A 25761-nucleotide genomic window follows, 5' to 3' on the forward strand; every position below is an offset into this window, starting at 1 on the left:
TTTTCAATCAATTTACCATAGAGATTGACTTAAAACCATTTATTCGTTTAAATTTACTTCTCAATTTTGGATCTTTTACTAACCGTGGTAATAAGAACTAAAAGTTTGAACACCGGGATTTCGAGGAAACAGTTACCATATAAATGGAAAAACTATCAAATGAAGGGTTTAAATACAATGTATTTTGGTTACCATTTTATTAACCAGAATTATAATTGTTTTTTAAATTTTTTTTAATCAGAAATGCTATAATTATGCCATACGGTATATTATACCATACAGAATTGTACCATACAGAATTTCTTTTCATTTAAAAAGTTAAAAAGTGTTTGAGTTTCTAAAAGCACTAAATAAATAAATAATAACAATGATAAACACCGAGAATAATATCACGTCGCAAAGATTTACTATAGTTCATCTTTGATCATGTTTAAATTGTACAAAATCATCCAGGAGTGTTTTCAGTAAATGGACCAGGTGGTTGAGCTGCAGTTCATACCCAAACAAATTCAAAATTACATTGCATGTTTTTTATATATTTTACAACAAGAAAGTAAGAAAGCAATAAATATTTTTAATTATTTCAATTTCGGGTAGCCTTCTAGATTTTACGGAATTCCCGTAGTTTCAAAAAATATTTTTCCTAGTTTTAGCAAATATAATGCATTAATATTTTTTGATTTAAATGAATTTTGTCTAACACTACATACAAATAATTTAAACAAATATAAGCAAGGTCAAATAGACAAAAGATCATGTCATAAGTTGCAGTAAAAATGTAAAACAATTATATAGATATTTTTTGCTAATTTAGTTTGCTACCACTGGAATAGTTCATTCGAAAAAATCCAAAATAATGGAGGGTATGGCTGTAGGTAAATCACCTGTTCCTTTTTCTGAATACGCTACTGAAATCAGTTTGGATTATTTTTAAAAATAGCAATCACAGCCCGATTGCTCAATACAGTTCTTTAGGTCTCCAATAATTTTTCAGAGTTCGTACAAGATATACACATCTATGCAAAAATTTAATTCACAAAGCGCTCTTCAGGAATGTTATTCACAAATCTTGTATGCAGTAACTTGATTTCTTAAAAAACTGTTTTTTTTTTGTGAACATTATAGTTTTTCGACTAGACTCCAGCAAATAAATTGAATAGGATTGAAATTTGTACCGTACGTTGAGAGATTTTGAGATAAAAGTTGAGGACCAAGGAGGAAGAACTGTTCATGTCAATTTTACACAAAAATGGTGATCGGTTCATCATTTGTTGCATTTTGAGGTTTAATAAGTTTTGACAAATAAATAACGTGAAAAATGAGCAAGATCACACAGTGAAGATGGACCGTTCTATGGATGTTCTGTCAGCGAGCTTGTGTTTGTTTCTTCTCAGAATCAGCTTTCATAGACACAAGCCATTCTTTCCCCTTGATCTCCAATTGTGCTAATATCTTGATGACATCATTGATATGATATGAATTTTAAATGAAAATTTTTTTTCATGGTAAAAATGCTTTTTGCTTTTCATTGGCTTTTCGAATATTTTTCACAGGTGAAGTTGACTGCAGACTCTTAAGTCTTTCCTCTATAATTACAACCGGATCAGGTACACTCGTACAATGATCAGGTACATTCTTACAAGTTGGCCCGCAAACTCGGTACTTATTTACAACACTTTAATGTCCATTTCATCAGAACTGCGGTCAACGCAGTGGGAAATATGAGGATGTCCACTATCATCGTCTCCAGGACTGTCCGGTGTATGGCATGGGGTGACCTTTAAGTCTTTAAAAGCATCTTCGTCTCGCATGCAGTCCGAACTTTTGGATACGTAAGAACCGACGTCACTAAGGTCAGGGTTTGGATTGTGTTTGGTGGGGAGAGTCTGTTCTCTTGATCCACCACTGGATAGCAACTCGCGTTCTTTGGAGTTCCTCCACTTCATCCTTCTATTTTGAAACCAAATTTTTACCTGGAAAAGAAGAAAAAAAATAGCTATTAATTGATAATAAATTATAAAACTTTTATTAAAAGTTAAAAAAAATGTGCAAGTTAAGAAGAATATCTTTGTCCTAACTGCTTAGTGTTAGAAATGTTGGATAGCATTAAAACATAACATCGGGTAATTTTACGGTTCTAAGATCATTTTACGGCTCTACCGTAGCATGAACTTGCTTTAAATAGCTAAAATGCTTTAAATAATACGAAGAATAAATGTAATAAGAAGTATAAGAAAATAATAATATATAAATGTATAAGAAGTTTATTGATCGAAATAATTTTCGTAGTTATCCCGTATTTTACTTTATATGCTAAATTGAGGCATAAAATTCCACGTCCCTGATTTTAAAAAAAAGAGTTGAATTAACTTGAAGCTCATCACCAATTAGTAAATGTTGGGTAGGCTCTTAAAATGCAAAATAAAATTATTAAGTGTTGAGCCGCAGTGGCTCAAGGGACAGAGCGTTCATAATTCAATTAGGTGAGCCAGATTCAAACCCCAGCAGTTTGAACCCTAGTGGACACGAATTCTGCTCCAGAATCACATCGACCACAGTGCATACGTAAAATATCCTCAGTGATAGATGGATCATGGGTTAGAATTCCCTTGCCATCGGGCTAGTCATGGGAGGTTTTTGTGATTTCCCTCTCACGAGTAAAGCATACGTGAGTTAGTTCCATTGAAAAGTCTTCCACGAAGACCAATTTCTCTCATTGTTTGATCCAGGATTACCCTTGTCTTCTGGGTTGGGTTCAAAATTACAGGGCTACGGAGTTGAATACTGACAGTCGTAAACTCAGAGTTGGTTCGCTCTTCAACGCCGGTTATAAAATTAAATAAAATTAGTAACTGTAAATTAACTGTAAAAAACTGTAAAACTGTAAATTAACTTTCATTATAAATCACTTTTTGTGGTGTTTTCTAGCATCTGTTACAATTCATGAGTATGTATGATATTAAGGTTAAAATGAACAGGAACATTATATATTTGTTTTAGGGTTTCGTTCACAATTAGATTATAGCACTTTTTTTCATATTTTTCCCAATTTTATACTCATATAGATTTTAGAAAATAGTTTTTCTTTACAGTTTAAAAAAATAAACTTTCCTACTATATATCTTCTATACACAAAATGCCACATTTGTAGCATATAATCAACTCCTCTTTAGATGTTTTTTTTTTTTTTTTAACAAAAGTGCTTTTATGCAAACTTTATTATTACTACATATTACCAAAATGAAGTAATATTGTTACACGAGTTTGACATTAGGAATTGTGTACAACAGGATCGAGATTTGGAGGAAATATTTATCATTTATGACCTGCAATTTTAAAAACTAAAATTTTAAAAATATGTCCGTACATAAAAATTTAATGCAACTATTTTGACCAAGAAAAATGTTATTAAATCACGTTGGGATTCGTGAACAGTTCACTTGTGATTCAGGAAAACTATCTATCATCGAAAAATGGTTCTAAAAATTTCAATCTTTTATTTTTAAAACTTGATATAATATTATCAATCAGGAAGAATGTCATTACATGAGTTAAACGGTGTTCAGTTGCGTTATGATTCGAAATTATCTCTTATAAAGAAACCATTTTAAGAAAGTATCTATCATTTACAACCAATAGTTTTTAAAACTCAAATATGTTCTTTAGTTTCATATTTGAATGAGGGTTATAAGAAAAGACAGACACCTCATTTCTTTGCATAGCGCATGCGCGAATCAATGAGACGTAGCAATTCGTATGACAAGCGCCACTTCCCATTGGATACAGCTGTGACGTCATTGCTATTCACGATATTCAGTCGCATCCGTAGATTGAAAGGGGAATAAGGGGAAGGGGCCACCAAGTAAAGGGCCGTTAATGCAAAAGCTCTACTGGTTTTGCATGTATGAGGAAGTTTTTGGCATCACCTGATATCTACCACTCTTTTTTAAAGTTATTTTTTGGTTATGGATTTTTTTTAAGTTGTGTACTAGGAGAAATAGGGCTTTGCTCATATATATAAATGTATGTATGTGTTGCGTTGCGAATATATTCATGCATATGTTACGCTGAAATATCGAAATCTGTCAATTCTTAACATTCTTTTCTCAAAATCTTTTGCTTTTTTTGAAGGGAAAAAAAGAGGGTAAAGCCTCAATCGAATACTGAATAGCGGTCATGGTTTTTGTAAATCTCAATTGGTTTTTTTTCCCCGTGAAAGCAGGATATTGAATTTAAAGCAAAATAATTTTATATGGGTTATAGTCCTATTGCCTTAATTGTAAATGGAAAATTGCAACAAAGGAAAATTAACCAATTTGATAAAAAAAAAAGGGATTTTTCGTGTGTCACTTATAAAATTTAAAGCTGTATAACTTCATATTTGTCGCATACTTGCCAAATAAATTCAGTTTTAATTCATTGACGCTTTGGCACTAAAATTTGCAGTACTTTTTGTCTGTTTTGTGATAGGCAACAAAACTGTTGAAGTAATATGAAACAAAGTGAGATTTTTGTGTTAAAAAGTAACAAGACTGTTGAAGGAGTCTAGAGCAAAGCAAGTTTTTTTTTTTTTTTTTTTTTTTTTTTTGTGGGGGGAAGCAACAACACTGTTGTTCTAACGTAAGAAAAAAAAGGAACAAGTTTGTTATGAGGGGAAGAAGCAAGACCTCAGCTCTTTTCCAAAAATTAAAATGTTTGAATTTTCCATTCAAATGTGGCTCAAATTTTAGCTATTGAGGCAAAATGATTTCGCAGAACTGAGGAACCTCAACGAATTTTATTAAATAAGTTCATTTTACTTTTATAACTTTCGATATCCTCTCTCTATATTTTATAGAGAGGATATATTTATTTATATATAGATAAATATATTTATTTATATATAGATAAATATATTTATTTATATATAAATATATTTATTTATTTATCTATATAAACAACTTAAATCCTAAGTAAGTCATAAACTGATTAGTGCATTTCATAAATAATTGTAAGTGAATTGAAATATTTATTCTAATGCGACTGTAGCAAAAGTATTTTTTTAAAAGATAATTTTTATATGCAGGTTGAAATATCAAAATATAAAACAAAATAGTAACATACGTAAATAAGCTGAACCATAAATATAAATACTTTTTATTAATTAACAAATTAATTCAAAACAGAATTAAAACATAAATTTTTAAAAAAAATTTACCTTTTCCAACCTTGTTTTTAATTTTTACTAGAAAATTCTCAAATAATAATTTATTTTCTGAAAGACAAAAAAAGCTTCTAAAAATATTTTATCAGATTTTCTCTTCTCTGGGGATAACTAAGCCGGGAAAAAAAAGGAACAAAGAAAAAAAAACTGTCCTGGGGTTAATTAATTTTTGCAGAGTTGAAAAAAGTACATAAAAGCATAAGATATGAAACGTTTCAACTTACAACATGTCACCATTTAAGTAACACCTGTATATTACAAGTGAATTACCTGTCTTTTGCAAAGACAGTACAGGCATGAAAAAACTCATTTGAAAGAAGGCAACGAGAAATGTGTCAATTTTTTTTATGAAAATATTTTCTCATTAGGAGTTTCAAAACATAAAGATAAAGATTAAATGTGGGCTTTAGAGTATTTGTTGGATTTATTATCTGATTAAATTTGAAAAAGTTTTAGCATAAAAAGAATTTTTTTCCCTCAGATTTACTCATTTTTTTCTAATAAATTTTTAGCAAAGATTCACTTTTATCTTGCAAGAAACTATATTATTATATTTTGACATAGAAAGGATATATGCATGTAATTTTCATGCAACATATCATAAAAGTTTATATATAAACGTAGTTTTATGATAAAATATAAAGATGAATTTTCATGATAAAAAATTAAAAAAATAATTTCATAGATTTAACTCTACATTTTTATAACGTATCATAAATGCTTAATATACATATACATTTTTGTAAAAACTTGTATAAATTTTTAGGTATACATACTATAGAAATTCATATGAACACAGATATTTTCATTATACTTTATACTAATTCATAGATAAGCTTTAAAGTATTTGTTGAATTTATTATCGGATTATGTTTAAAAGAATTTTTCTTCTCACATTTACTCATTTTTTTTGAATATATTTCTTCACTATTTAATTTTCACCTTTACTTTTTTATTTTTACCTTTACTTTACCAAAGACCATCGTACTATATTTTGTTGTATAAAGAAAATATGCGTGTAGTTTTTCTGACAACATATCATAATAGTTAATATATAAACATAGCCTAAAGTTTTTTTATAATAAAATACAAACTTGAATATTTATGATAAAATATAGCGAAATTTGTAGATTTAACTGAAAAAAATATGATAACAAATCATAAATGCTCAGCATACATTTAACTTATTATAAAAACTAATATAAATATTTAGAAAACATGCCGTAGAAATACATATAAACGCATACAATTTCCTAACAATCTCAAAATTCAAAATTCAAGATACTCTATATAATATCATTTAAAGAACATTTGTTTCTTATAATATTTGTAAAAACAGCTACAAAAATGTTATTATTAAGTATATTCTTGCTCAATAATCGACTGATTTTTCTGAGAGTTTTTTGAAGGTTATCTTACTAAAATTTCAGAAAAGTGTCTCCGTATTATGGTTCAAGCTGCCCAGATTACTTGTCAATGTTAAACCGGTTTTTTAGATACACTTACAAAATTTTTAAAAAATTTTAAATATTCATTTTTTTCTTCTTAGTTCCAGTATATTCCTCCTAATATTCAAACTGCATATGTTGAGTGTTCTACAGAGATAATTATATGGTGCTTTTTACTGGGAAATAAACACGCTTAATTTAATTGCTCTAAATATGATTTATGTATATTTTTTTCCATCTCTTTTGAATGTTTTGTAAATGACCATGGACAAAGTTTTTTAAAAATTCAAATGGAATTTCAAGAACTAATTACCAAACATTCCTATTAAATATCAACACTTTCATTTTTATTTCAAAAGTATGAAATCTGTCAGGCGAATATGAAATCAATATTTTGGGAGTATTAAAGGAAGATAATTGCATGGTTTTTTCCTACTAGGAAATAAACACGCTTAGTTTAATTGCTCTAAATATGCTTTATATATATTTTTTCATTTATTTTGAATATCTTGTAAATGACCATGGACAAAATTTTTTTGAAATTTAAATGGAGTTTCAAAAACTAATTATCAAACAGGTCTATTAAATATCAACACGTTCAATTTTATTTCAAAAGTATGAAATCTGTCAGGCGAATATAAAATCAATCTTTTGGGAGTATTAAAGGAAGATAATTGCATGATTTTTCTTAGTAGAAAATAAACACGCTTAATTTAATCGCCCTAAATATGCTTTATATTTTTTCATTTATTTTGAATATTTTGTAAGTGACCATGGACAAATTTTTAAAAAATTTAAATGGAAATTTAAAAAACTAATTACCAAACATTTCTATTAAATATGAACACGTTCAATTTAAATTCTAAAGTAGGAAATCTGTCAGACGAATATGAAATTAATCTTTTGGAAGCATTAGAGGAAGATAATTTCATGGTTTTTTCTTACTAGGAAATAAGCACGCTTAATTTAATCGCTCTAAATATGCTTTATATATATTTTTTTCATTTATTTTGAATATTTTGTAATTGACCATGGACAAAACTTTTTAAAATTTAAATGGAGTTTCAAAAACTAATTACCAAAAATTTCTATTAAATTTCAACAAGCTCAATTTTAATTCAAAAATATGAAATCTGTCAGGCGAATATGAAATCAATCTTTTGGGAGTATTAAAGGAAGATAATTGCATGTTTTTTTCCCTTACTACTAGGAAATATACACGTTTAATTTAATCGCTTTAAATATGATTTACAATGGGGTTTCAAAAACTAATTACCAAATATTTCTATTAAATGATATCGACACGTTCAATTTTAATTCAAAAGTATGAAATCTGTCCGAAGAACATGTTCAATCTTTTGGGAGTGTTAACTGAAGAATCTACCTACTTGTGTAATACCTCAAAAAATACCCCGTTATCATAAAAGAGTTGGGGGGAACAGGATTCTAAAAATCGTCTGCCTTAAAACACACACTCACTCACGCATATAATGTCACTCTCTCTATTTCAATAACATTGCCCCCACACACCCTTATAAGAAATAAAAGGGGGAGGAAAAAAGCCAAAATTTTTTTCCACCCCCGGGATAAAGGCGAAGCGCCATCTTGTTCGAATGATCCCAGGGGTGGTGCACACAATGGTACAGCGTTGGCCACATGACAAGTGCACGCGGTGCGGGCTGAGAAGGTGATTTCGTTGCAATAGAGCCGTCAGCTGGCGCACCCCCTCAGCACTCCCCCACCCTTCGAATTTTCGGAACGAAAATGATCCTCCCTCAACCACCCCCACTCATAGAAGGATTTGCACCTCTCTTATGAATTGTCATCCATGCCAATTGCACCATTTCCAAGTGATGCTTTTCCTTTTTTTATTCTTTTTGCGCACCCCCGTTCATCCCCTAAACGAAGGGGATGCATAGAACGTCACCGGCAGGACGAGTTACATATTACATCTAATTTAAATAATTCATTTAAAACTGCAGCACCTAAGAGGGAGTCTAATGTGAAAAGAGGAGTTTTCATTAATCAGAAATTTCATTAGCATCTTTAGCGGAATTCGTGGGTTTTCTCGCTCTCTTCTCAAGATTCATTGCTTTCAATGAATCATTAAATTGTATTATTTCATTTTGAGTAGAATAATTTATAACCACTTTTATGTTCGAGAAGATGATTATTTTTAAATGCTGGGTGATTAAAGATTGTATAGATCATATTAAGTTGAAACTATTAATTGAAATGATTCGGCTGTTTTATTTCGTTTGAAAGAAGTTTGTTCGTTTATGGCTGTTCTATTAACTGTTATATTAAACAATACATTTTAGAGAATAACGTATATGGTTGTTTTTGTAAATGTCATGAGTGTTTAATATAGTTTTTCAAAGCTCTTTCGCCAAAGAGAATAAAAAACGCCTCAGTTTAAGTGTCGTATACTTGAAGCAAAGCTATAATTTTAAACTTTATATGCCATCTTGTAATGAATTATCTGGGCTTTAGGACGAACAAATAACTAAAATATTCAAAAAGTTGTTAAATTTCTTTAAAAATTGCCAATTTGGCGAAATTTTTTTACCTAGATGAAATATATCAAAATCATTGCCTTATTATCAGTTTTCGCAATTTTAAGTTTATCTGTTTATCAGTTTTTGCAACTTTATGAGCCCAGATAATGCAGCTATGGAGTAAGTTTTAAAATATATTTAAAAAAAAAAAAAAAAAAAAAAAAGGAGCACTAACGTTTTTCTTTTTCTCAAAACTGTGGCTTTTCTCCATTAACAGTTTCACAGTTCCTTATAGAATGATGAAATGATTATATATTACATGATACATTATATATTACATGAAATTTTGGAAACCGTTGTTTAACAGCTGACTGAATTTATGGTTTACGACTACAAATGTTCAACTCTATAGCCTTGCAATTTTGAACTAAATTCAGAAGACAAGGGAACTCCTGGATCAAGTATTGGGGGAAATTTGAAATCGCGGAAAACTTTTTGATGGAACTAACTCGCATTTGAGTTACATAGAGAGGAAAACCACGAAAACCTCCTACAGTTAACTTGAGGAAGAGGGGACTCTAACCCATGATCCGTTTGCCACTGAGGATATTTTACGTCAACACTGTGATTGGTGCTAGCCGGGTGCAGAATTCGAATCGACCAGCCATTGCTGGGATTCGAACCCGGTTCACCTGGAGAACACTGCATCCCCTAATTAATCACCCTTTTATTACATGTTATACTCTTAGCAATGCCCACTTCTCAAACTAGACTATATTTTATATTTTAAAATTAAAAACATAAAATTTTATATTAAAAAATATTTTCATATTGATATTAAAAAAATATTTATGAAAAAAATGCTTTTTATTAAAAATAAAAAAACCAGCAGAAAAACAACAAAAATACCGGATCAATTTCATGAAAGGAGCTTTTTTAGTGTCTTAAAAAAAAGTAAAAAATAAAAATAAATAAGCAAATAAAACCATCTGCCGTGGTTGAAAAATTTCCCCCATATTGCACAGATAATAAAGTATATTATCGGAAAAAAGCAAACCACTTTTCGGTTTCATAAAATAAAAAAAAAAGCAGAAATAAGAAATTGTATTTCTAAAAAAAATCTAAACGGAAAAATCTTCTCATTTCTTTGCATGCGTCTGAAATCTTTAATTCCGTTTTATGACGTGCTATAAAGGACCTTTAGGTTTAGCCAACTGTAAACGAATAACTCCCAAATAAAGAGAGAGAGAAAATATCGAATAATTTTTTTTTTCTACTTCATTTTCTCCCTTTATAAGATCGAAGAGTTGAATAACTTTTCCGAAGCTCTTTTATTTATTTTGTTTATGTATTTTTAAAGGATCAGAGAAATACCATACTTCTAACGTTAAATAAATTTCATGGGAAAAAATTTGGGCATAATTGGTATGAGGTAGTTTTTTAACTGGATAATATGTTACGAATGCATGATACTTAAAAGGTATTTGTTAATTTAATTCCAAAACAATATTTGTTAAATCCAAAATCACAAAGGAATTAGTAATATTACTTTTTACGATAATTATTAAAAATTTGGGCATAATTGGTATGAGGTAGTTTTTTAACTGGATAATATGTCACAAATGTATGATACTTAAAAGCTATTTGTTAATTTAATCTCAAAACAATATTCATTAAATCCAAAATCACAAATTAATTCGTAATATAAATTCTCACGATAATTTGTAAAAATGTGGGCGTAATTGGTATGAGGTAGTTTTTTAACAGGATAATATGTTACAAATGTATGATACTTAAAAGCTATTTGTTAATTTAATTCCAAGACAATATTCATTAAATCCAAAATCACAGATGATTCAGTAATATTACTTTTTACGATAATTTGTAAAAATGTGGGCATAATTGGTATTAGGTAGTTTTTTAACTGGATAATATGTTACAAATGTATGACATTTAAAAGCTATTTGTTAGTTTAATTACCAATATTTACTAAATCCAAAATCACAAATGAATTAGTAATATTACTTTTTACGATAATTTGTATAATATTTCAATAATCGATAGCAAGTGATTTGAGCTCGTTTATTAACTCGATAAAAGGTTACAGTTATTGATGCATTAAAACTATTAGCTAATATTATTCCAAAACACCATTAGTCAGAACAGAAATGACTATAAACTACTTTAATTACTAGTACTGTAAGTACTGATACTACTAATACTTTAATTATTTATGATTACACTGGGGAACAAATTTTTTGTTGCATTTATACGGATACTTGATCTTGCTTAATTTGGGACTGAAGTTTTCAAATCTGAAATTGTTTTTTCTCCAAAAGACATAGATGTTTTTTAAAAGAAAGTTCTTTAAAAATGTCAAAATGCATAAGCTTAAAAACGTAATACATAACAGGGGGCTCATAAATGTTGCGACAAACTTCTTAGGAAGTTAGAGCACAACATCAGGATTAAAAGTGCATATGAACCAGTGCCAGGAAATGTCGTCATACGTCTCTAAGGGCGCTTCCTTGTTAGGAAGTGTTTCTTCATGTACTTTTGAATTGGTCAAAATAGGAAAGCGCTCCTAGTTGCTTACGAGGATATTTATGGAATGAGTTTCCATGTAAATTTAATTTTGATTATGTGTCTTAACATCCGTAAGAGTATGTAGCAACGTTTATGCGATCCCCTGTTGTATACAACGTTTTTAAACTTCTAAATTTCAACAAAAAATAAAGTAAAAATGTTCTTTAAGAAAACTTTAGCTTGGTGGGCGAAATGGATTGCAGATACGAAATCAGTGACGCAAAAGTATATAAGATTGTTAAAAAAATATCAAACAACAGAAAAATAATTGTTTCCCAGTGTTGTTTAGGATTATTCATACAATATTCAAGCAGTTTTTAATTCAATAAAAAGTTAAAACATGGGGTGCATTAAGGTTATTAGTTAATTAGCTTTCAAAACAATCTTAATTCAAACCTTAATTATTAGGAATTGTTTTGGATTACTTATATTTCTTAATTTTTTATGTCTAAATGCATCGAAATTAGTTTAAAATAATTAAGCCAATAGGATAAATTTGATACATTTATCGTTTGAAAAATAAAAGATAAAATAATCGAGTGATATAGTATAACGTGACTAATAATTCTAACTCGTGCGAGCCGATTTATAAGCAAGTAGTTTTTGATATCTTATATGTTTGAATCTTTGAACTTACAATTTTACTTACAATTTAAAATAGCTTTATCAAAATTTGAAAAAGTACTCATATTTCAAAAACGATATATACTTTTTATAATTAAACTTTAACTTTTTTATGAAAAGTTAATTTTGAAATTAAGTAAATGACTGACATATAATTTTCAAAGAAAAAAAAACTAAATAAAGTTATTTAGAAAGTATAGAACAAAATATTTTTGAAAACAAAGCTCTCAAATCTGTTAGAATCTGAGGGCCAAAAGCATTTATCGATTTTAAAATCAGCTTCAAATATAATATCAGTTCAAATTTGAAATAAAACACTTTCAATGACTTAATTCACTTTTTTCGGAAATTTTATGGAAGGGGCTTGTTGTTTGATTATTTGCTTTTATTTATTATATTTCTCTTAGAATATATCTATATGAAATATTTTCAAATAAGTAAGAAATTTGAAAGGAAAAACGGATTTCATTCTCACCATTGAATGAAAAAATATTCCTCTCACCCTCGTACTTAAAAAAAATTTCTTCACTTCTCTTCTTTTTATTTTGAGTATTTGTAGACTATTTTTGCGTCATATTTTCCCATTGAATTTCAATCTAGTTTTTTCACGGTTTATTGGCAATGTGCGAATGGAGCTCAAAGCTTCATAAGAAAAACGAAGGGCTGGCAATATTTAAAGGAATAAATATATAGATAGATTTATATCTTTTGTTGCTTTTTACTTTTCCCTTTGGTTTTTAAAATCAGTTTCTTTCGAAGCGCTGGTGCTTAAAGTCTATAAATTTCTCCGGTTGAATGGATTTGCTTTATATCAGTAAAGATATCAATCATTTTGACTGTATTACGCTTTTCAAATAAAGTTTAAATTTACGATGAAAAATATGAAAGAAAGTTATTATATCTGATTGCTATAAAATACTAGAAGGCTTTGTCCAATGCTCGCTTCGCACATCAAAAAAAAAATTTTTTTTGTCTTCGCTCACAAAAAAAAAAAAAAAAAAAAAAAAAAAAAAACTTGAAAATTTAAAAAAAAATTTTTTTGTCTTCGCTCACAAAAAAAAAAAAAAAAAAAAAAAAAAAAACTTGAAAATTTAAAAAAAATTTTTTTTTTTGTTAAATTTTTAGTTTTCTATTTTTTTATTAAATGTGCAGTAATAAGAACTGTAATTCTGACAACCAAAGTTTCCAGTAAACCTCTACTATATGAACTGAAAAATTACTAAATGAATGGTTTAATTACCGTATATTTTGGTTTCATTGACCAGAATTATGACTTTTTTTTAATCAGTAATGTCATTACCGTATAGTAATTTTCCAAGAATTTTTTTTCTGTACATGTAAACAGATTAATGACATGAATAATTGTAGGATACCCGAACATTTATCTTATTTTTCTGAAAGTCAAACAGCTTTTATTCGATCACTGCCTTCAAAATTAAGTTAATATTTACCATAAATAAATAATCATGTCTTAACCTAATTTAAACTTAATATTGTAGATACCAACGAAGTTTATAGTTTTGTGCTTTGTCTCTTTCTCCTGAAAAACAACTATTTTTTATCACCTGATGAAAACACTGGCTTTGAGATGAGCTGGACATTTTTATGAATATAAAAAATAGTGCAGTTTATGCAGTCTATATGCAGTTTAAACTAATTATTAAAGATATGATTAATATAAAGATATTAATAATAATTGTACATATTTTTTGAAAATCAACTTTTTTATTCACTGATAAAGTGGCTTCTTTTAAAATTAAGTACAGAATGGGGAATAAAAAACATAATATTATGCCATTTTAACTAATTAATACTTAATGGGGTTGATATCGTGTTATATATATTTTACGAAAAACTATTTCTTTTTATCCACTGATTAAAGTCATTGATTTTAAAAGGAATGTAAATCCTACAATGACAATTTTAGTGGGTTAAAGTCATTGATTTTGAAATGAATTTAAAACCCAACAATGACTATTTTAGTGGGTTAAGGTCATTGATTAGGAAATGAATGTAAAACCTACAATGATTAGTTTATTGGGTCGATAAGTAATTAAAATAATTATTACAGATATTGTTTAATTTGATATCGGTAAATTTCGTGTTACATATCTTTTCTGAAAAACAAATTCCTTTCATATTTTGATAAATGTCCTACACTGTAATTATTATTTTAAATATATTTACCTACAGAATATTTTGAATTCATCTCACTCTAAAAAAAATCTGGATCAAATTACGGTTAGAAATACTGGCACTTTGGATGCTGGTACATTTTACCGTAAAATCCATTTTAACCAGAGCAAGTTACGGAACAAAAAAAAATCGAATATACCGTAATTTTTTCAGGAATAATTACCGCAAAATTACTGAATCATACTGATTAAATAAATATTACCGTAAAATTTACGGTGTAGTATTTTACGGTAAAAATTGATTTTACGGGTGATGCACCCAAAGTGCCCGTACTTTATGTCATAATTTGATAAGGAATTTTTTACAGTGTGCTTCTTAACTTTAATTTTAAAAACGTTATAAACATTCTAAGAATTTTTTTTTTTACTCACTGTTCTATTATGAGTCATTATAATGCTAGAAATTGATAAGAAACCGGTATATTTTGCCCATATTTAAAAAAAAAAATGAAAACGTGCTTTATCTGCTTCACAAAAAGTTTTTGTATGAAACAAAACCATCCAAGATGGATTATTATCAGTATTAGCTAAATGATGGATAGATCAGAATTCATTTTTACCTCTCAAATGCTAACAGTATTGAATCCCAATTATATACCAGACGGATCGATGCTGTTGTAGTATTATGAACCCAACAACTCCTACTTCATCAACGCCGCTTAGATCGGGGGTATATATCAGGGTCATTACCGTTGCCCTCCTGCTTTCTATCGATTGAGTGAGTTTGTACAAGGCAGGATGAGCGTGTCTTGCACGCTGTTGAAACAGATTAATCTGACTATATATTCCAGTGTTCAACCAGATAATAATTGTGCTCATCTCACGGCCATCATTTCTGCTGTTTAAATCGGTGTAAATAGGGAAGTGAAATTCAAGTAGGATGATAACTGTCAAGAAAGATTATAGTATAGGTGCAGTTATAATTTTGGAATTAGTTAGATGTTTATCGTATTAGAGAATTGACGTTTGTAATTGTTTTCAGTTTGACAATTGATTTTTAGAATTGTTTTCAGTTAAAGAATTATCATTAAAAGCTATTTTTCAATTATGGTATCGACAAAATACCTGTTTTCAGTCAGATAATAGACGTTAGAAATTGTTTTCCGATGGAGAATTCGCATTAAAATTGTTTTTCCTTTAGGAGTTCACTTTAAAAATTGTTTTTAGTTAAGGAATTGACGTTAAAAATTGTTTTTAGTTAGAGCATCGGCATTAATAGTGTTTACAATAAAATTGAACTAATTGACTTTTGTGAATAAGTGAAAAATGTTTTAAAATAGTATTTCAGTAAATATGAGAAAAATAACATTAAAATACATTGGGAATACTAGAAATACTGAGATAAATAATATATTTCTACAAAATATATTCTATACAAATATGAATTGAAAAAATACCACATGAATGGTTTAAACACTGTATAGTTTGGTTTTATCAACCAGAATTAAAACTTTTTTTTAACAGAAATGTTGTTGCTATACTATAAGGTAATTTTACAGGAACTTTCTTTTTTCGTGTTTACATTAAAGATGTAAGATTTCATATAAATATTAAATTTGCATGTAATGTGATGCAGATAAGAAGAAACTGTAAATAGTAAAAAATGCAAAAATACAAGTAAAAAAAAGGCAATATATGGTTAATGTCTATGTAATGAAATTTAATGAACTTTTACTCATTGTGTTTGGAAAGGAGATGTGACCGATATTTCTCAACAAATAATAACAATTTCAGTTTCTTTCACTAAACTATTAATTACAACGGGATATTAGATTATGCTAATATTAATGTTGACAAATGAAAAGAAATTTTTTTCACTCCCACATATTAAAAAGAAAATTATATTTATTAATTATGCAGAGTTTACAATTCAACTAATCAACAGCTGTCTCCAAACTAAGCAATATACTTAAAACTTTATTTGTTTTTGAAATTTAATGTAATCAAGGAACATCTTGTTTCTCAAACAAAATAAGAACTTTTTTTGAAAATGAATTTCAAAACTGCAAATGCACAAAGAAACTGATTAATATCTGACAGACATTTTGTGCAAGCTTTCGTTGACATAAACTACTCTTATTCGTAGGTGAGAATGGATTTATTTTCTAAGACTTAAAAAAAAAAAGAAAAAAAATGTTTTCCTTTACAGGGAGAAGTTTCATTTTTATCTATTTTTTTAATGATAGCATTTATAATTTTAATAAAAATTACGTTCAAATTAGTTTCTAATCTGTACATAACTGACAATCTTTTTTTAATTCAAGACCTGTCTCGATATATCCGATTTCAATAAGAAAAAAATGAAAATCGAAGCAAGTATATATGCCTAGCAGACTTTTAAAATCTCTTTCTAATTTATAACTTGAGAATGAATTCGGATTAGAAAGGATTCTTTAATAAGAAAATGACTTATTTGAATTTTTTGTTGTTGTACGATATAACACATATTAAGATATTTATTTTGTTTTTGTTTATTCTATAACAATATATTTTAAGTTGTGCGAATGATCTTTTTACCTTATTTTCTATAGAATTATGCAGTTATGCAACATGTAGACGTCATGCAACTACAGTTTTTAATTAAATTAAAATTAAAATTAACTATATATAATTTAGTTTGAATGATTTTTCTTTATATTTCCCAAGTATTATTGTAAATGTTAAAATAAAATCTAGCTTAGTTTTTATTTGAGCTAGAATATTAACGATAATACAAATTATTGAACTGAGAAAAAATATGGTGAATATTTTCAGAATATGGCGAAATTTACCGTGTTTCTGGCTCTAAAGGGATATAAAAAAGATCGGAATTTTTTACCGAAGCGCCTTTGATAACGATTTTGATAAAATTAACAATAAAATATGGTTTTATGATATGTGACAAAATTTGGGGAATGTGGTAAAAGTCGCTATTTAAAACATGATAGCTTAGAGCATGGCATCAAATCCATTAATTTGATTAAACTTACTTTTCAGTTATGTATTTTTTTCTAAAGGTTTGTTAAAAGAAATATGCTTCTGAAAATCAAAACTTCCAGTAAACTGCTACCACGTGAACAGAAAAATAACCAAATGAAATTGTTTAAATGACGTATATTTTAGTTGTAACCAGAATTATATATATATATATATATATATATATATATATATATATATATATGTATATATATATATATATATATATATATATATATATATATATATATATATATATATATATATATATACTGTCATTTATTAAGCACATTAATTTATACGGCGTATTCTTAAGTGCTTGAAATGGTCTTTTTGAAAAAGAAATACTGTCATTCTCCCTAAAAATAAAAAAGGTAATTCTTTTTCGAATCCTACAGAAAAATGCCTGTACACGTTTACACTATGATGCATCATCTAAATTTTGATTAAACAATACATATTTGAAGTTAGAGTTAATACTTTAGATATGAAAAAAATCATATAATTTCTACCTGTGAATCTTTAAGTCCTAATTTTTCTGCCAGTTTTTTCCTATCCGGCTTGCTAATATATTTTTGTATTTGAAATCTTTTTTCTAAGCCTTGTCTTTGAGCGTCGCTGAATACAGCCCTCCTCATCATTCCCCGACGGGGCTTTCCTCTTGCGGCCGCAGCCCAGGGAAATGTCGCCGGGAGGGGGAACGTCACCCCCGATGTTGGAGAAATGCCGGCTAATCCATTCATTCCAACAGAGTTGAAGCCTATTCCAGCCACTGTCACACCCGGTATATTAGCATTTGGACCTAAAATATACAAAGTATACATAATTAACATTACTAAATTAACGTGATTCATTCATGAATAAACGTGATTAATTCGTGAACTAACGTGAATCAATCATGAATAAACGTGATTAATTCACGAATAAACGCGATATATTCATGAATTAACGCGATTTATTGATTTATTCATGAATTAACGTGATTCCTTCATTCTAAGGAATCCGACAGGGTGAAAATCGGTGATTTCGATGAAAATTCCTGTATCTTTTTTTTTATTGCATATACTTTGTTTATTAGCTTTCTAATTCTTCTTAAATTATTGTTCTTCGATCTTTAGAATAGAAGTTAACGTTGTTTTTTTCGCTTGCTGGTAAACGAAACAGAATAGCAATTACCATATATACAGACATACATACAGATTAGCAATTACCATAGCATATACACTTTAAAAAATTCCGGATCAAATTACGTAAAAAGTACCGGTACTCAGGCTGCCGATTCTTTTTACGAAAATATTACAAAGCAAAAAATCTGAAATAACCGTAATTGTATCAGTAAAAATTAACGTAAAATCACTGAATCACTCTAATTAAATATAGATTTCTGTTAAAATTACTGTATAATATTATACGGTAAAAATAGATTTTACGGATGATGCACCGAAACTGATACACACAAAGTGCCGTAATTATATCTGGAATTCTTTATAGCGTATGTTGATAATGCGCTTTTGTCAATAAAAGCATAAGCTTTGTAATTTTATACTAACGCTTCATATTATAACAACATAGACTTAATGAGTCTATGTTAAAGTTTCAACTTAGCACTTTAACATAAAATAATGTTCTCATGTAATTGATATTATGTTAGTTTTGAAGCTTCATTTGCTGCAAATAATATGCAATTTGAAAATTTGCACAGAGAAATATGCAGTAAGGAAGCATAATTCCCCCCCCCATATAAATCAGCTACTATGATCTACACTGAACACAACAGCTTCGATTGATAAACTGTTATAATATTTAGCTTAAATAGGCATTGAAAAAACTATTTATTTCAAAACATATTCTTCAAAAAAATAGTTCCACTATCGTTTTTTAAAACTCTCTAATTGGAGGTATTTTTATTAATGACTGAGTGAATAATTTCGTTAAAATTTCTGAAAAAAAAAAGATATTATTTTAATTCTCGCCATCGTTGAAGTTGAGCTCATTATTCCGTAAGAAACGTAATAGTTTTTAATTTCTTTTTTTTCCTTCCCTTGGTTTGAAAGAGAGTTAAAAAAAAATTATGTTGAAATACTGAAACAGCCGAATGAATTTGGAGTAATAATTATTTCGGTAATTAACTCGAAAATGAGACCTTTCAACATCAACTCTTTTTTAAAAGTACCTCTTTTTTGTGAATTAAAACATTTGTTTCTTTTTGGACAAGAAACTCATTAGAATCGAATGTTTTTGTATGAAAGTGATAATTATTTCGTTTTTGCTTTTGAAAAAGAACTATAAATGGAGTTAAAAATAGTAATAATTGTTATTAGCAACTTGTACTGGTGAGCATATTTGAAGACAAGTGGTATAATAGTAAATATGACTTAATTTATTCTTTCATGTTTTCTGGAATATAGAGGAAGGAACGAAAAAGAAACTAGAGGAAGGAAAAAGAAACTTCTTTTATTAATTGATTTAGATACTAAGTAAATCATTTATTAATAATTTAGATACTAGACTAATTGGATTTTTTTAAATTTGGCACTAAATATATGTATTTATCTTTAGAAATGCGTGTAAAGTTCCTAAAATTATAATAATATTAAAATTAAAAATGATAAGAATAATGTTGCTTCCTGAGAAATATTTGATTCAAGTGATCACAATTTTAGCCATTATATATAAAAGCCCAACTTAGCTATACATAAGCATAGTTGATAATCAAAGTTACCAAATCAGACGAAGAGTGACTTTTTCTCAGGTGAAAAATGCCCTGAGCTGTCAATGGAAGGAATGAAGTACGATTTTCTGTAGCGGCTCAGGCCCATCCAGCTTCAAATTGATGGATACCAGTTTGTATGGGAAGTAAAAGTGGGTTGCGTGCCGGCTCAGGCCAACATCTACTAGAAGTGGTTATGGTTGTGTGCATTGCTGACCAGATTTTATAGCCGCAGTTGAAAAGCAGATTCAATTTTAAATTTATGACTACCAATGCTCAACTCTGTAACCTTGTAATTTTGAACCCAATCTAGAAGGCAAGGAAACGCCAGGATCAAGTATTTGGTAGAAATTTACTTTTGTGCAGGACTTTTTGATGGAATCAACCCGCATTTGCGTTGCATAAAGAAAGACCATGAAAACCTCCATGAATAGTCTGACGGCAAGGGGATTCTTACCCATGATCCGTCTATTTTGGGGGATATCTTTATGTCAGCACTGTGGTTGATGCGAGTCGGATGCGGCATTCGAATCAATCAGTCGTCGCTGGGATTTGAACCCTGTTCATTTCATTGAGAGGAGAGCGCTCTATCACCTGAGCCACTACATTGTGACTACATTGTCAAAATCATACCATTTGTCTAGAAATCAAGGAAACTTAACCACCACGATCCCCATGACTGTTGTCGAAAAATGCCTTTCGTTTGATGAAGCACAAATTGTACCTTTTTGCATCATTTTTTAGATCTTTCTTTCGTCACTTTGCATCTAATACTGTTATTGGATGCTCATTCTTTGAAATAGGCAAGTACGTTTCTAGTACTATCAATATGTTTCATAATTTTCTCCTAACAAAGATATTTTTCTCCATTTAATATTAAAACGATTCTGAATAACAATAAATGGAAACACCCATTAAAATGTAAATATTTGTTTGTCATTTTGTACCGAAAATTATCATTGACTGAAAGCTCATTTATAATACTTAAGTGCATTCCACTATATGCTATCATTATCTTTTACTCATTATCACTATATATAGTTCAATCTGCATTTATAACTAAGATTTCAGGTCAACTTTCTGTTTTATTGTATTTTTTATTGTCTTGTTTTTTATTGTCATTATAACACCTCCAAAGTTTTAAGCTGACATATTTTATGTTTATGCTACATCTTCGTTATAAAACGTACAGTATAAAATGCACAGTAAGAAATAAAATAAAACCCAGCGAATGATACAAGAGAAGCCACTGCAAACTCTTCTAACAAAGCTATTTTTCTTCAATTAATATTAAAACCGTTCTGAATAACAATAAATGGAAAGACCCATTAAAATGTAAATATTTTTCTTACGTCACTTTACATCCGAAGCTATCATTGGCTGAGCGCTCATTTAAAATACGCGAATCTAATAAAATAAACGAATAAAGAGACGCAATCCACAAAGAGAGAGCGGGAAACGGGACCTTTGATTATTTAAATGAAGCATTTAAAATCTGATGTGACTGTAACAGCTTTTCCTTGATATAAATATTTTTGAAAAATGGACTCCTACTACAATCCAAGCTTAAGTATCTATTTAATGACGGTTACAAAAGAACAAAATAAATGACAAAATTTTTTTCTTACTATCAAATTAAGATTTTTATTTTTATGTCTTTTTGGGAAGGTATGAAAACGTAGGAAGAGTTGGAAAAACGAGGGAGTATTTTGTGGGGGCCGTATTCATAATGCATAGATTTTAATGGCCTGAAAATTAATTGAAAAATCGATATAGTGTCTCTGTGACGTAGGAATTCTCTTAATGAAAAAAAAATTGTTTATTGAAGAAAGAAATTGTTTTATTATTTTTATGAATTAGTCATGGGGTTCTTAAGGCGAATTTAAATTATAGAGTTGCTTTTTTTGAAGGTATAACTTAATGTAGTTTAGGGAAAAATAAAGTATGTTATTGTAAAGTTAGTGTTTTACTTACAATTATAACAATTCATGTATTTTGGTGAGCTGAAAATTTATTTAAGAATCAAATGCATTATTCTTGTAATGTAGAATGCATTTATGTAAAAAAAAATTTAATCTTAAATAATTTTTTTAACATTTTATCAATCATTTATGGGGTTTTAACACTAATTTAAAACTTAGTGCTGCTTTTTGAAAATAGTTTTTTTTATTTTTATGTTGTTCAGAAAAAATGTACGAATGCTATCTAAAACTTTAGTTTTCAAAATTATCATTTATGTATTTTGATTTGAGGAAAATAATTTTATGATTCAAATGTATTACTCCTATAATTTTTTTAAAGGATAAGTAGGCCAACTTTTCTGTTTCTAATGATCCAGTTACAAAACTTTAACCATAAATTTAAAGCATGTTTTTTAAAGTAAATTTTAAAACAATTCTATGCAACCAACAATCTATACACAACTATATAATGTCAATACAATTATATACAATTTAATACAGTTTTAGTGCAGTTATATAATTATTCGATATGTTCTTAAGTCTGTATTTAAGAGAATTTGTCTGTTAAGTCTTTAGTAAAATTTATTTTCATTTAAAATAAATAAAAATACGTAGAATCTTTTAATGATCTCCAAATAACTGATAAAAATACATTTATTAAAATCATTACGACATTTAAAAAAAAGAACTCCACAGAAAAAAATAATCTATGTCAGCAAAATGAGCGAATGTATTTGCTTTTAATTAAATGAAAATAGCAAATGATCAAGCAAATAATATATTAATAATATTTCTAATGTACGATATTTTACATGCATGGACACATTTACATTTTGTTACAAATCAGTTAAGTTAATCGATTAAAGCAATCCGTCTATCATCGCTCAATGAAAAGTTGTGCATTGTTTTATGAATGAATTCTCTTATGTAAGGAGTATTTTTTTATTTAAAAACATAAAATAGTCTGTATAAAATATATCTCTTGTGGAAAAAATTTGTTCGTATTAAAGTTGTGCAATCTGTACAAGATAATTTTAACTTTTTTCTTATTAAAACCAATTTAACTAAAGGTTGCCATGAATTTTTACGTATACATCACTTTTTCTTAAGGCTATTTCTCCGAAGGTTTCATCGCATTATGAAATGATACCTTTTTACGAACAATATGCTATTTGTATAACTGATGTGAGTTTGCAAATGTTACTCATGACTGTTTGGTAAAGTTTAGTCTATCTAAAGCCGGCACTGTCTGTGCTTATTTAAAAATGGCGCAAAACGTCAATATGTAGAAAAGCCACAGTTTTGTGGAAAATGAAAAACGTTTGTGATCTAATTTTTTAATATTTAAAAGTTTACTCTAATGTTGCCTTACTTGGGCTCTTAAAAATTTGCAAAAGCTAAGAATGACGCAGTCATTTTGATAATTTTCATCTAGGTTGAAAAATGCCGCTGAATTGGTGATTTTTAAAAAAGTTTAATAACTTTTAATATATATAAGTTACTTGTCTGTTCTAATGCCCAGATAATTCTTCATGGCAAGATTATATATATATAGTTTAAAATACTTGCATTGCTTCAAGTGTAAGGCACTTAAGTTATTGCTCTTTTATTTTCCTTAGAAACAAAGATTTGAAAAAGAATTGTATTAATTTAATTTTTTTTATCAGTGTTAATTATAATGCATGCCGTGGTGTTATAATTATTGCCATGGTATTAAAATAAAACGTATTACGTGTCATTGAAGATGGCACGTATTACTTGCAATCAAAATTGACTGCAGTTCTAAATAGATAATAATAATTTAATAATTATGCAGTAATAGACAAAAACAAATCATTGATTAATTCTTAGTTTAAAATCTATATGTAACTAAAACTTCAACCCGATTGGTGAGCGAGCGACTCAAAGGAGACAGCGAGCAACGAAAAAATATATATCATCTAAATAATTTGATACTTACGTTCTAAAGATCGAATTTTCATGAATTCAGTGCTAATATTTATGATTCAAAACTAAAACTATTGTTTATGTTGCTGTATCAGACACAAAACGAATTTCTCGAAATTAAAATTTCTTTTTTTCTCTCGACAGATTAGTACTTTTGACTTTCAAAATATAAGGCGGAGTCATAAGAAATAAAATATCATAGCTCATCATAGCTTTTTCGCTTACAAACTTCCCCAAAGAGCGCAAAAAGGGAAATTAGCGTAAACAGCCTCTAGTTTTCACTCACTATTAGGAACTATTATTATTCCTAAATTATTATGACCATGCTTTCCAAATGTGATTAATCCCAATATGTGGAGGTCAAAACGCTAATTTGTTGAAAAAAAAGGCATGTTTATTAAAAAAAATTATGTTTTTATGACTGATTCCTTCACAAAATTTATAGTTATCAGTAATTAATTAGCTTATTTATGGTCATTCTTTTGGACTGTTTATTTAAAAAAAAGTTATCCAGGGTGATATTTTACCTTTTTAATTCACTATACTTTCCCTGTGGTAGTTATGGTTTTTCTTTTACTTGAAATGAACAAATCGGGTAATTTAAGTAATATATCGTAGAAAAATTACTTGTTCAAAGTACATGTTATAATCTGTTTTAAATATTTACTTGCAAAAACATTACATAATACTGAATAAGTACAACGAGAAAAAAAAATTATTGTCAAAACTACCAGAATATGGTAAAATTTATCGTGTTTCTTCTAACTCTATGGACACACTAAAAACGTCGGTAATTTTTACCAATGTGCTTTGGCAATATTTTTGGTAAAATTAATAATAAAATATCGCTTTATAATATGTAATAAAATTTGGTAAATGGGAAATTTAGTTTCCGAGAACCAGCCGGCAAACTTTAATTTTTTAATAAAACAAATATGCATATTAAATTAAATCAATATTTAACCTCATTTAACCTTAATGTTAAGATTAACCACAGTGTTCAGATTAAGCTATTTTGTAGATTTTAGGACATAATAAGATTTTTATGTAGATCCGGAACACCTATATGTTATATGTTACAGATCAGATGTTATAGATCTATAGATGCTATAGATCATATTGATGTTATAGATCTGTATGTTATAGATCATAAATATTTTTTTCTATTATCTTACATTTTTGATCTTTAAAATAATATTTTGTATTACATTTATGACTTTCAAAAAAATTTAAATGTACATTTTTCACCCAAACGTAAAAAAATTTTTGGTCCAATCTGTGAGGCTTAAATATTTTTCAATTTGACAAAAAAAAATTCTGGTAAATATCTAACCATAGTCACAACATTTAATCAACTTGAAATTTTGGATATCAAAGAAATTTTTTTTTCTTTGGAGTACTCTAATAAGCACACTAATAATCCTCCCAAAGCACACTAATGATCCAATAAATTAATAAGTTCCATCCACTTTAATATTAAACTGTGCTTCAGAGTTCATATTACCTAATTATTGACAAACAGGACAATGATAAAAAGGTGGTCTAGATCTGGTGGTTTGGTGGTTTGATCTTTAAAATAATATTTTGTATTACATTTATGCCTTTCAAAAAAATTTAAATTTACATTTTTCACC

The 25761-nt window shown here is 28.3% G+C and overlaps 1 protein-coding gene across 1 annotated transcript in view; it reads right to left on the reverse strand.

The window, feature by feature from the left end:
* Nucleotides 1-299: 299 nt before the first annotated feature.
* Nucleotides 300-25761, reverse strand: part of LOC107446793 (homeobox protein DBX1-A) — a 103682-nt gene continuing 78220 nt past the window's right edge. Inside the window, exons 4-5 of the mRNA XM_071182263.2 lie at nucleotides 18022-18311; nucleotides 300-1973 (exon numbers count right to left, since the gene is read on the reverse strand). Coding sequence (XP_071038364.1) covers nucleotides 1668-1973; nucleotides 18022-18311 — 596 coding nt within the window. The 3' untranslated portion in view covers nucleotides 300-1667. The remainder of the gene's footprint in view (nucleotides 1974-18021; nucleotides 18312-25761) is intronic.

Source organism: Parasteatoda tepidariorum, chromosome 4, assembly GCF_982258835.1.
Source record: "Parasteatoda tepidariorum strain Cologne lab strain chromosome 4, Ptep-v5.0, whole genome shotgun sequence".
Classification (NCBI taxonomy): Eukaryota; Metazoa; Arthropoda; class Arachnida; order Araneae; family Theridiidae; genus Parasteatoda; species Parasteatoda tepidariorum.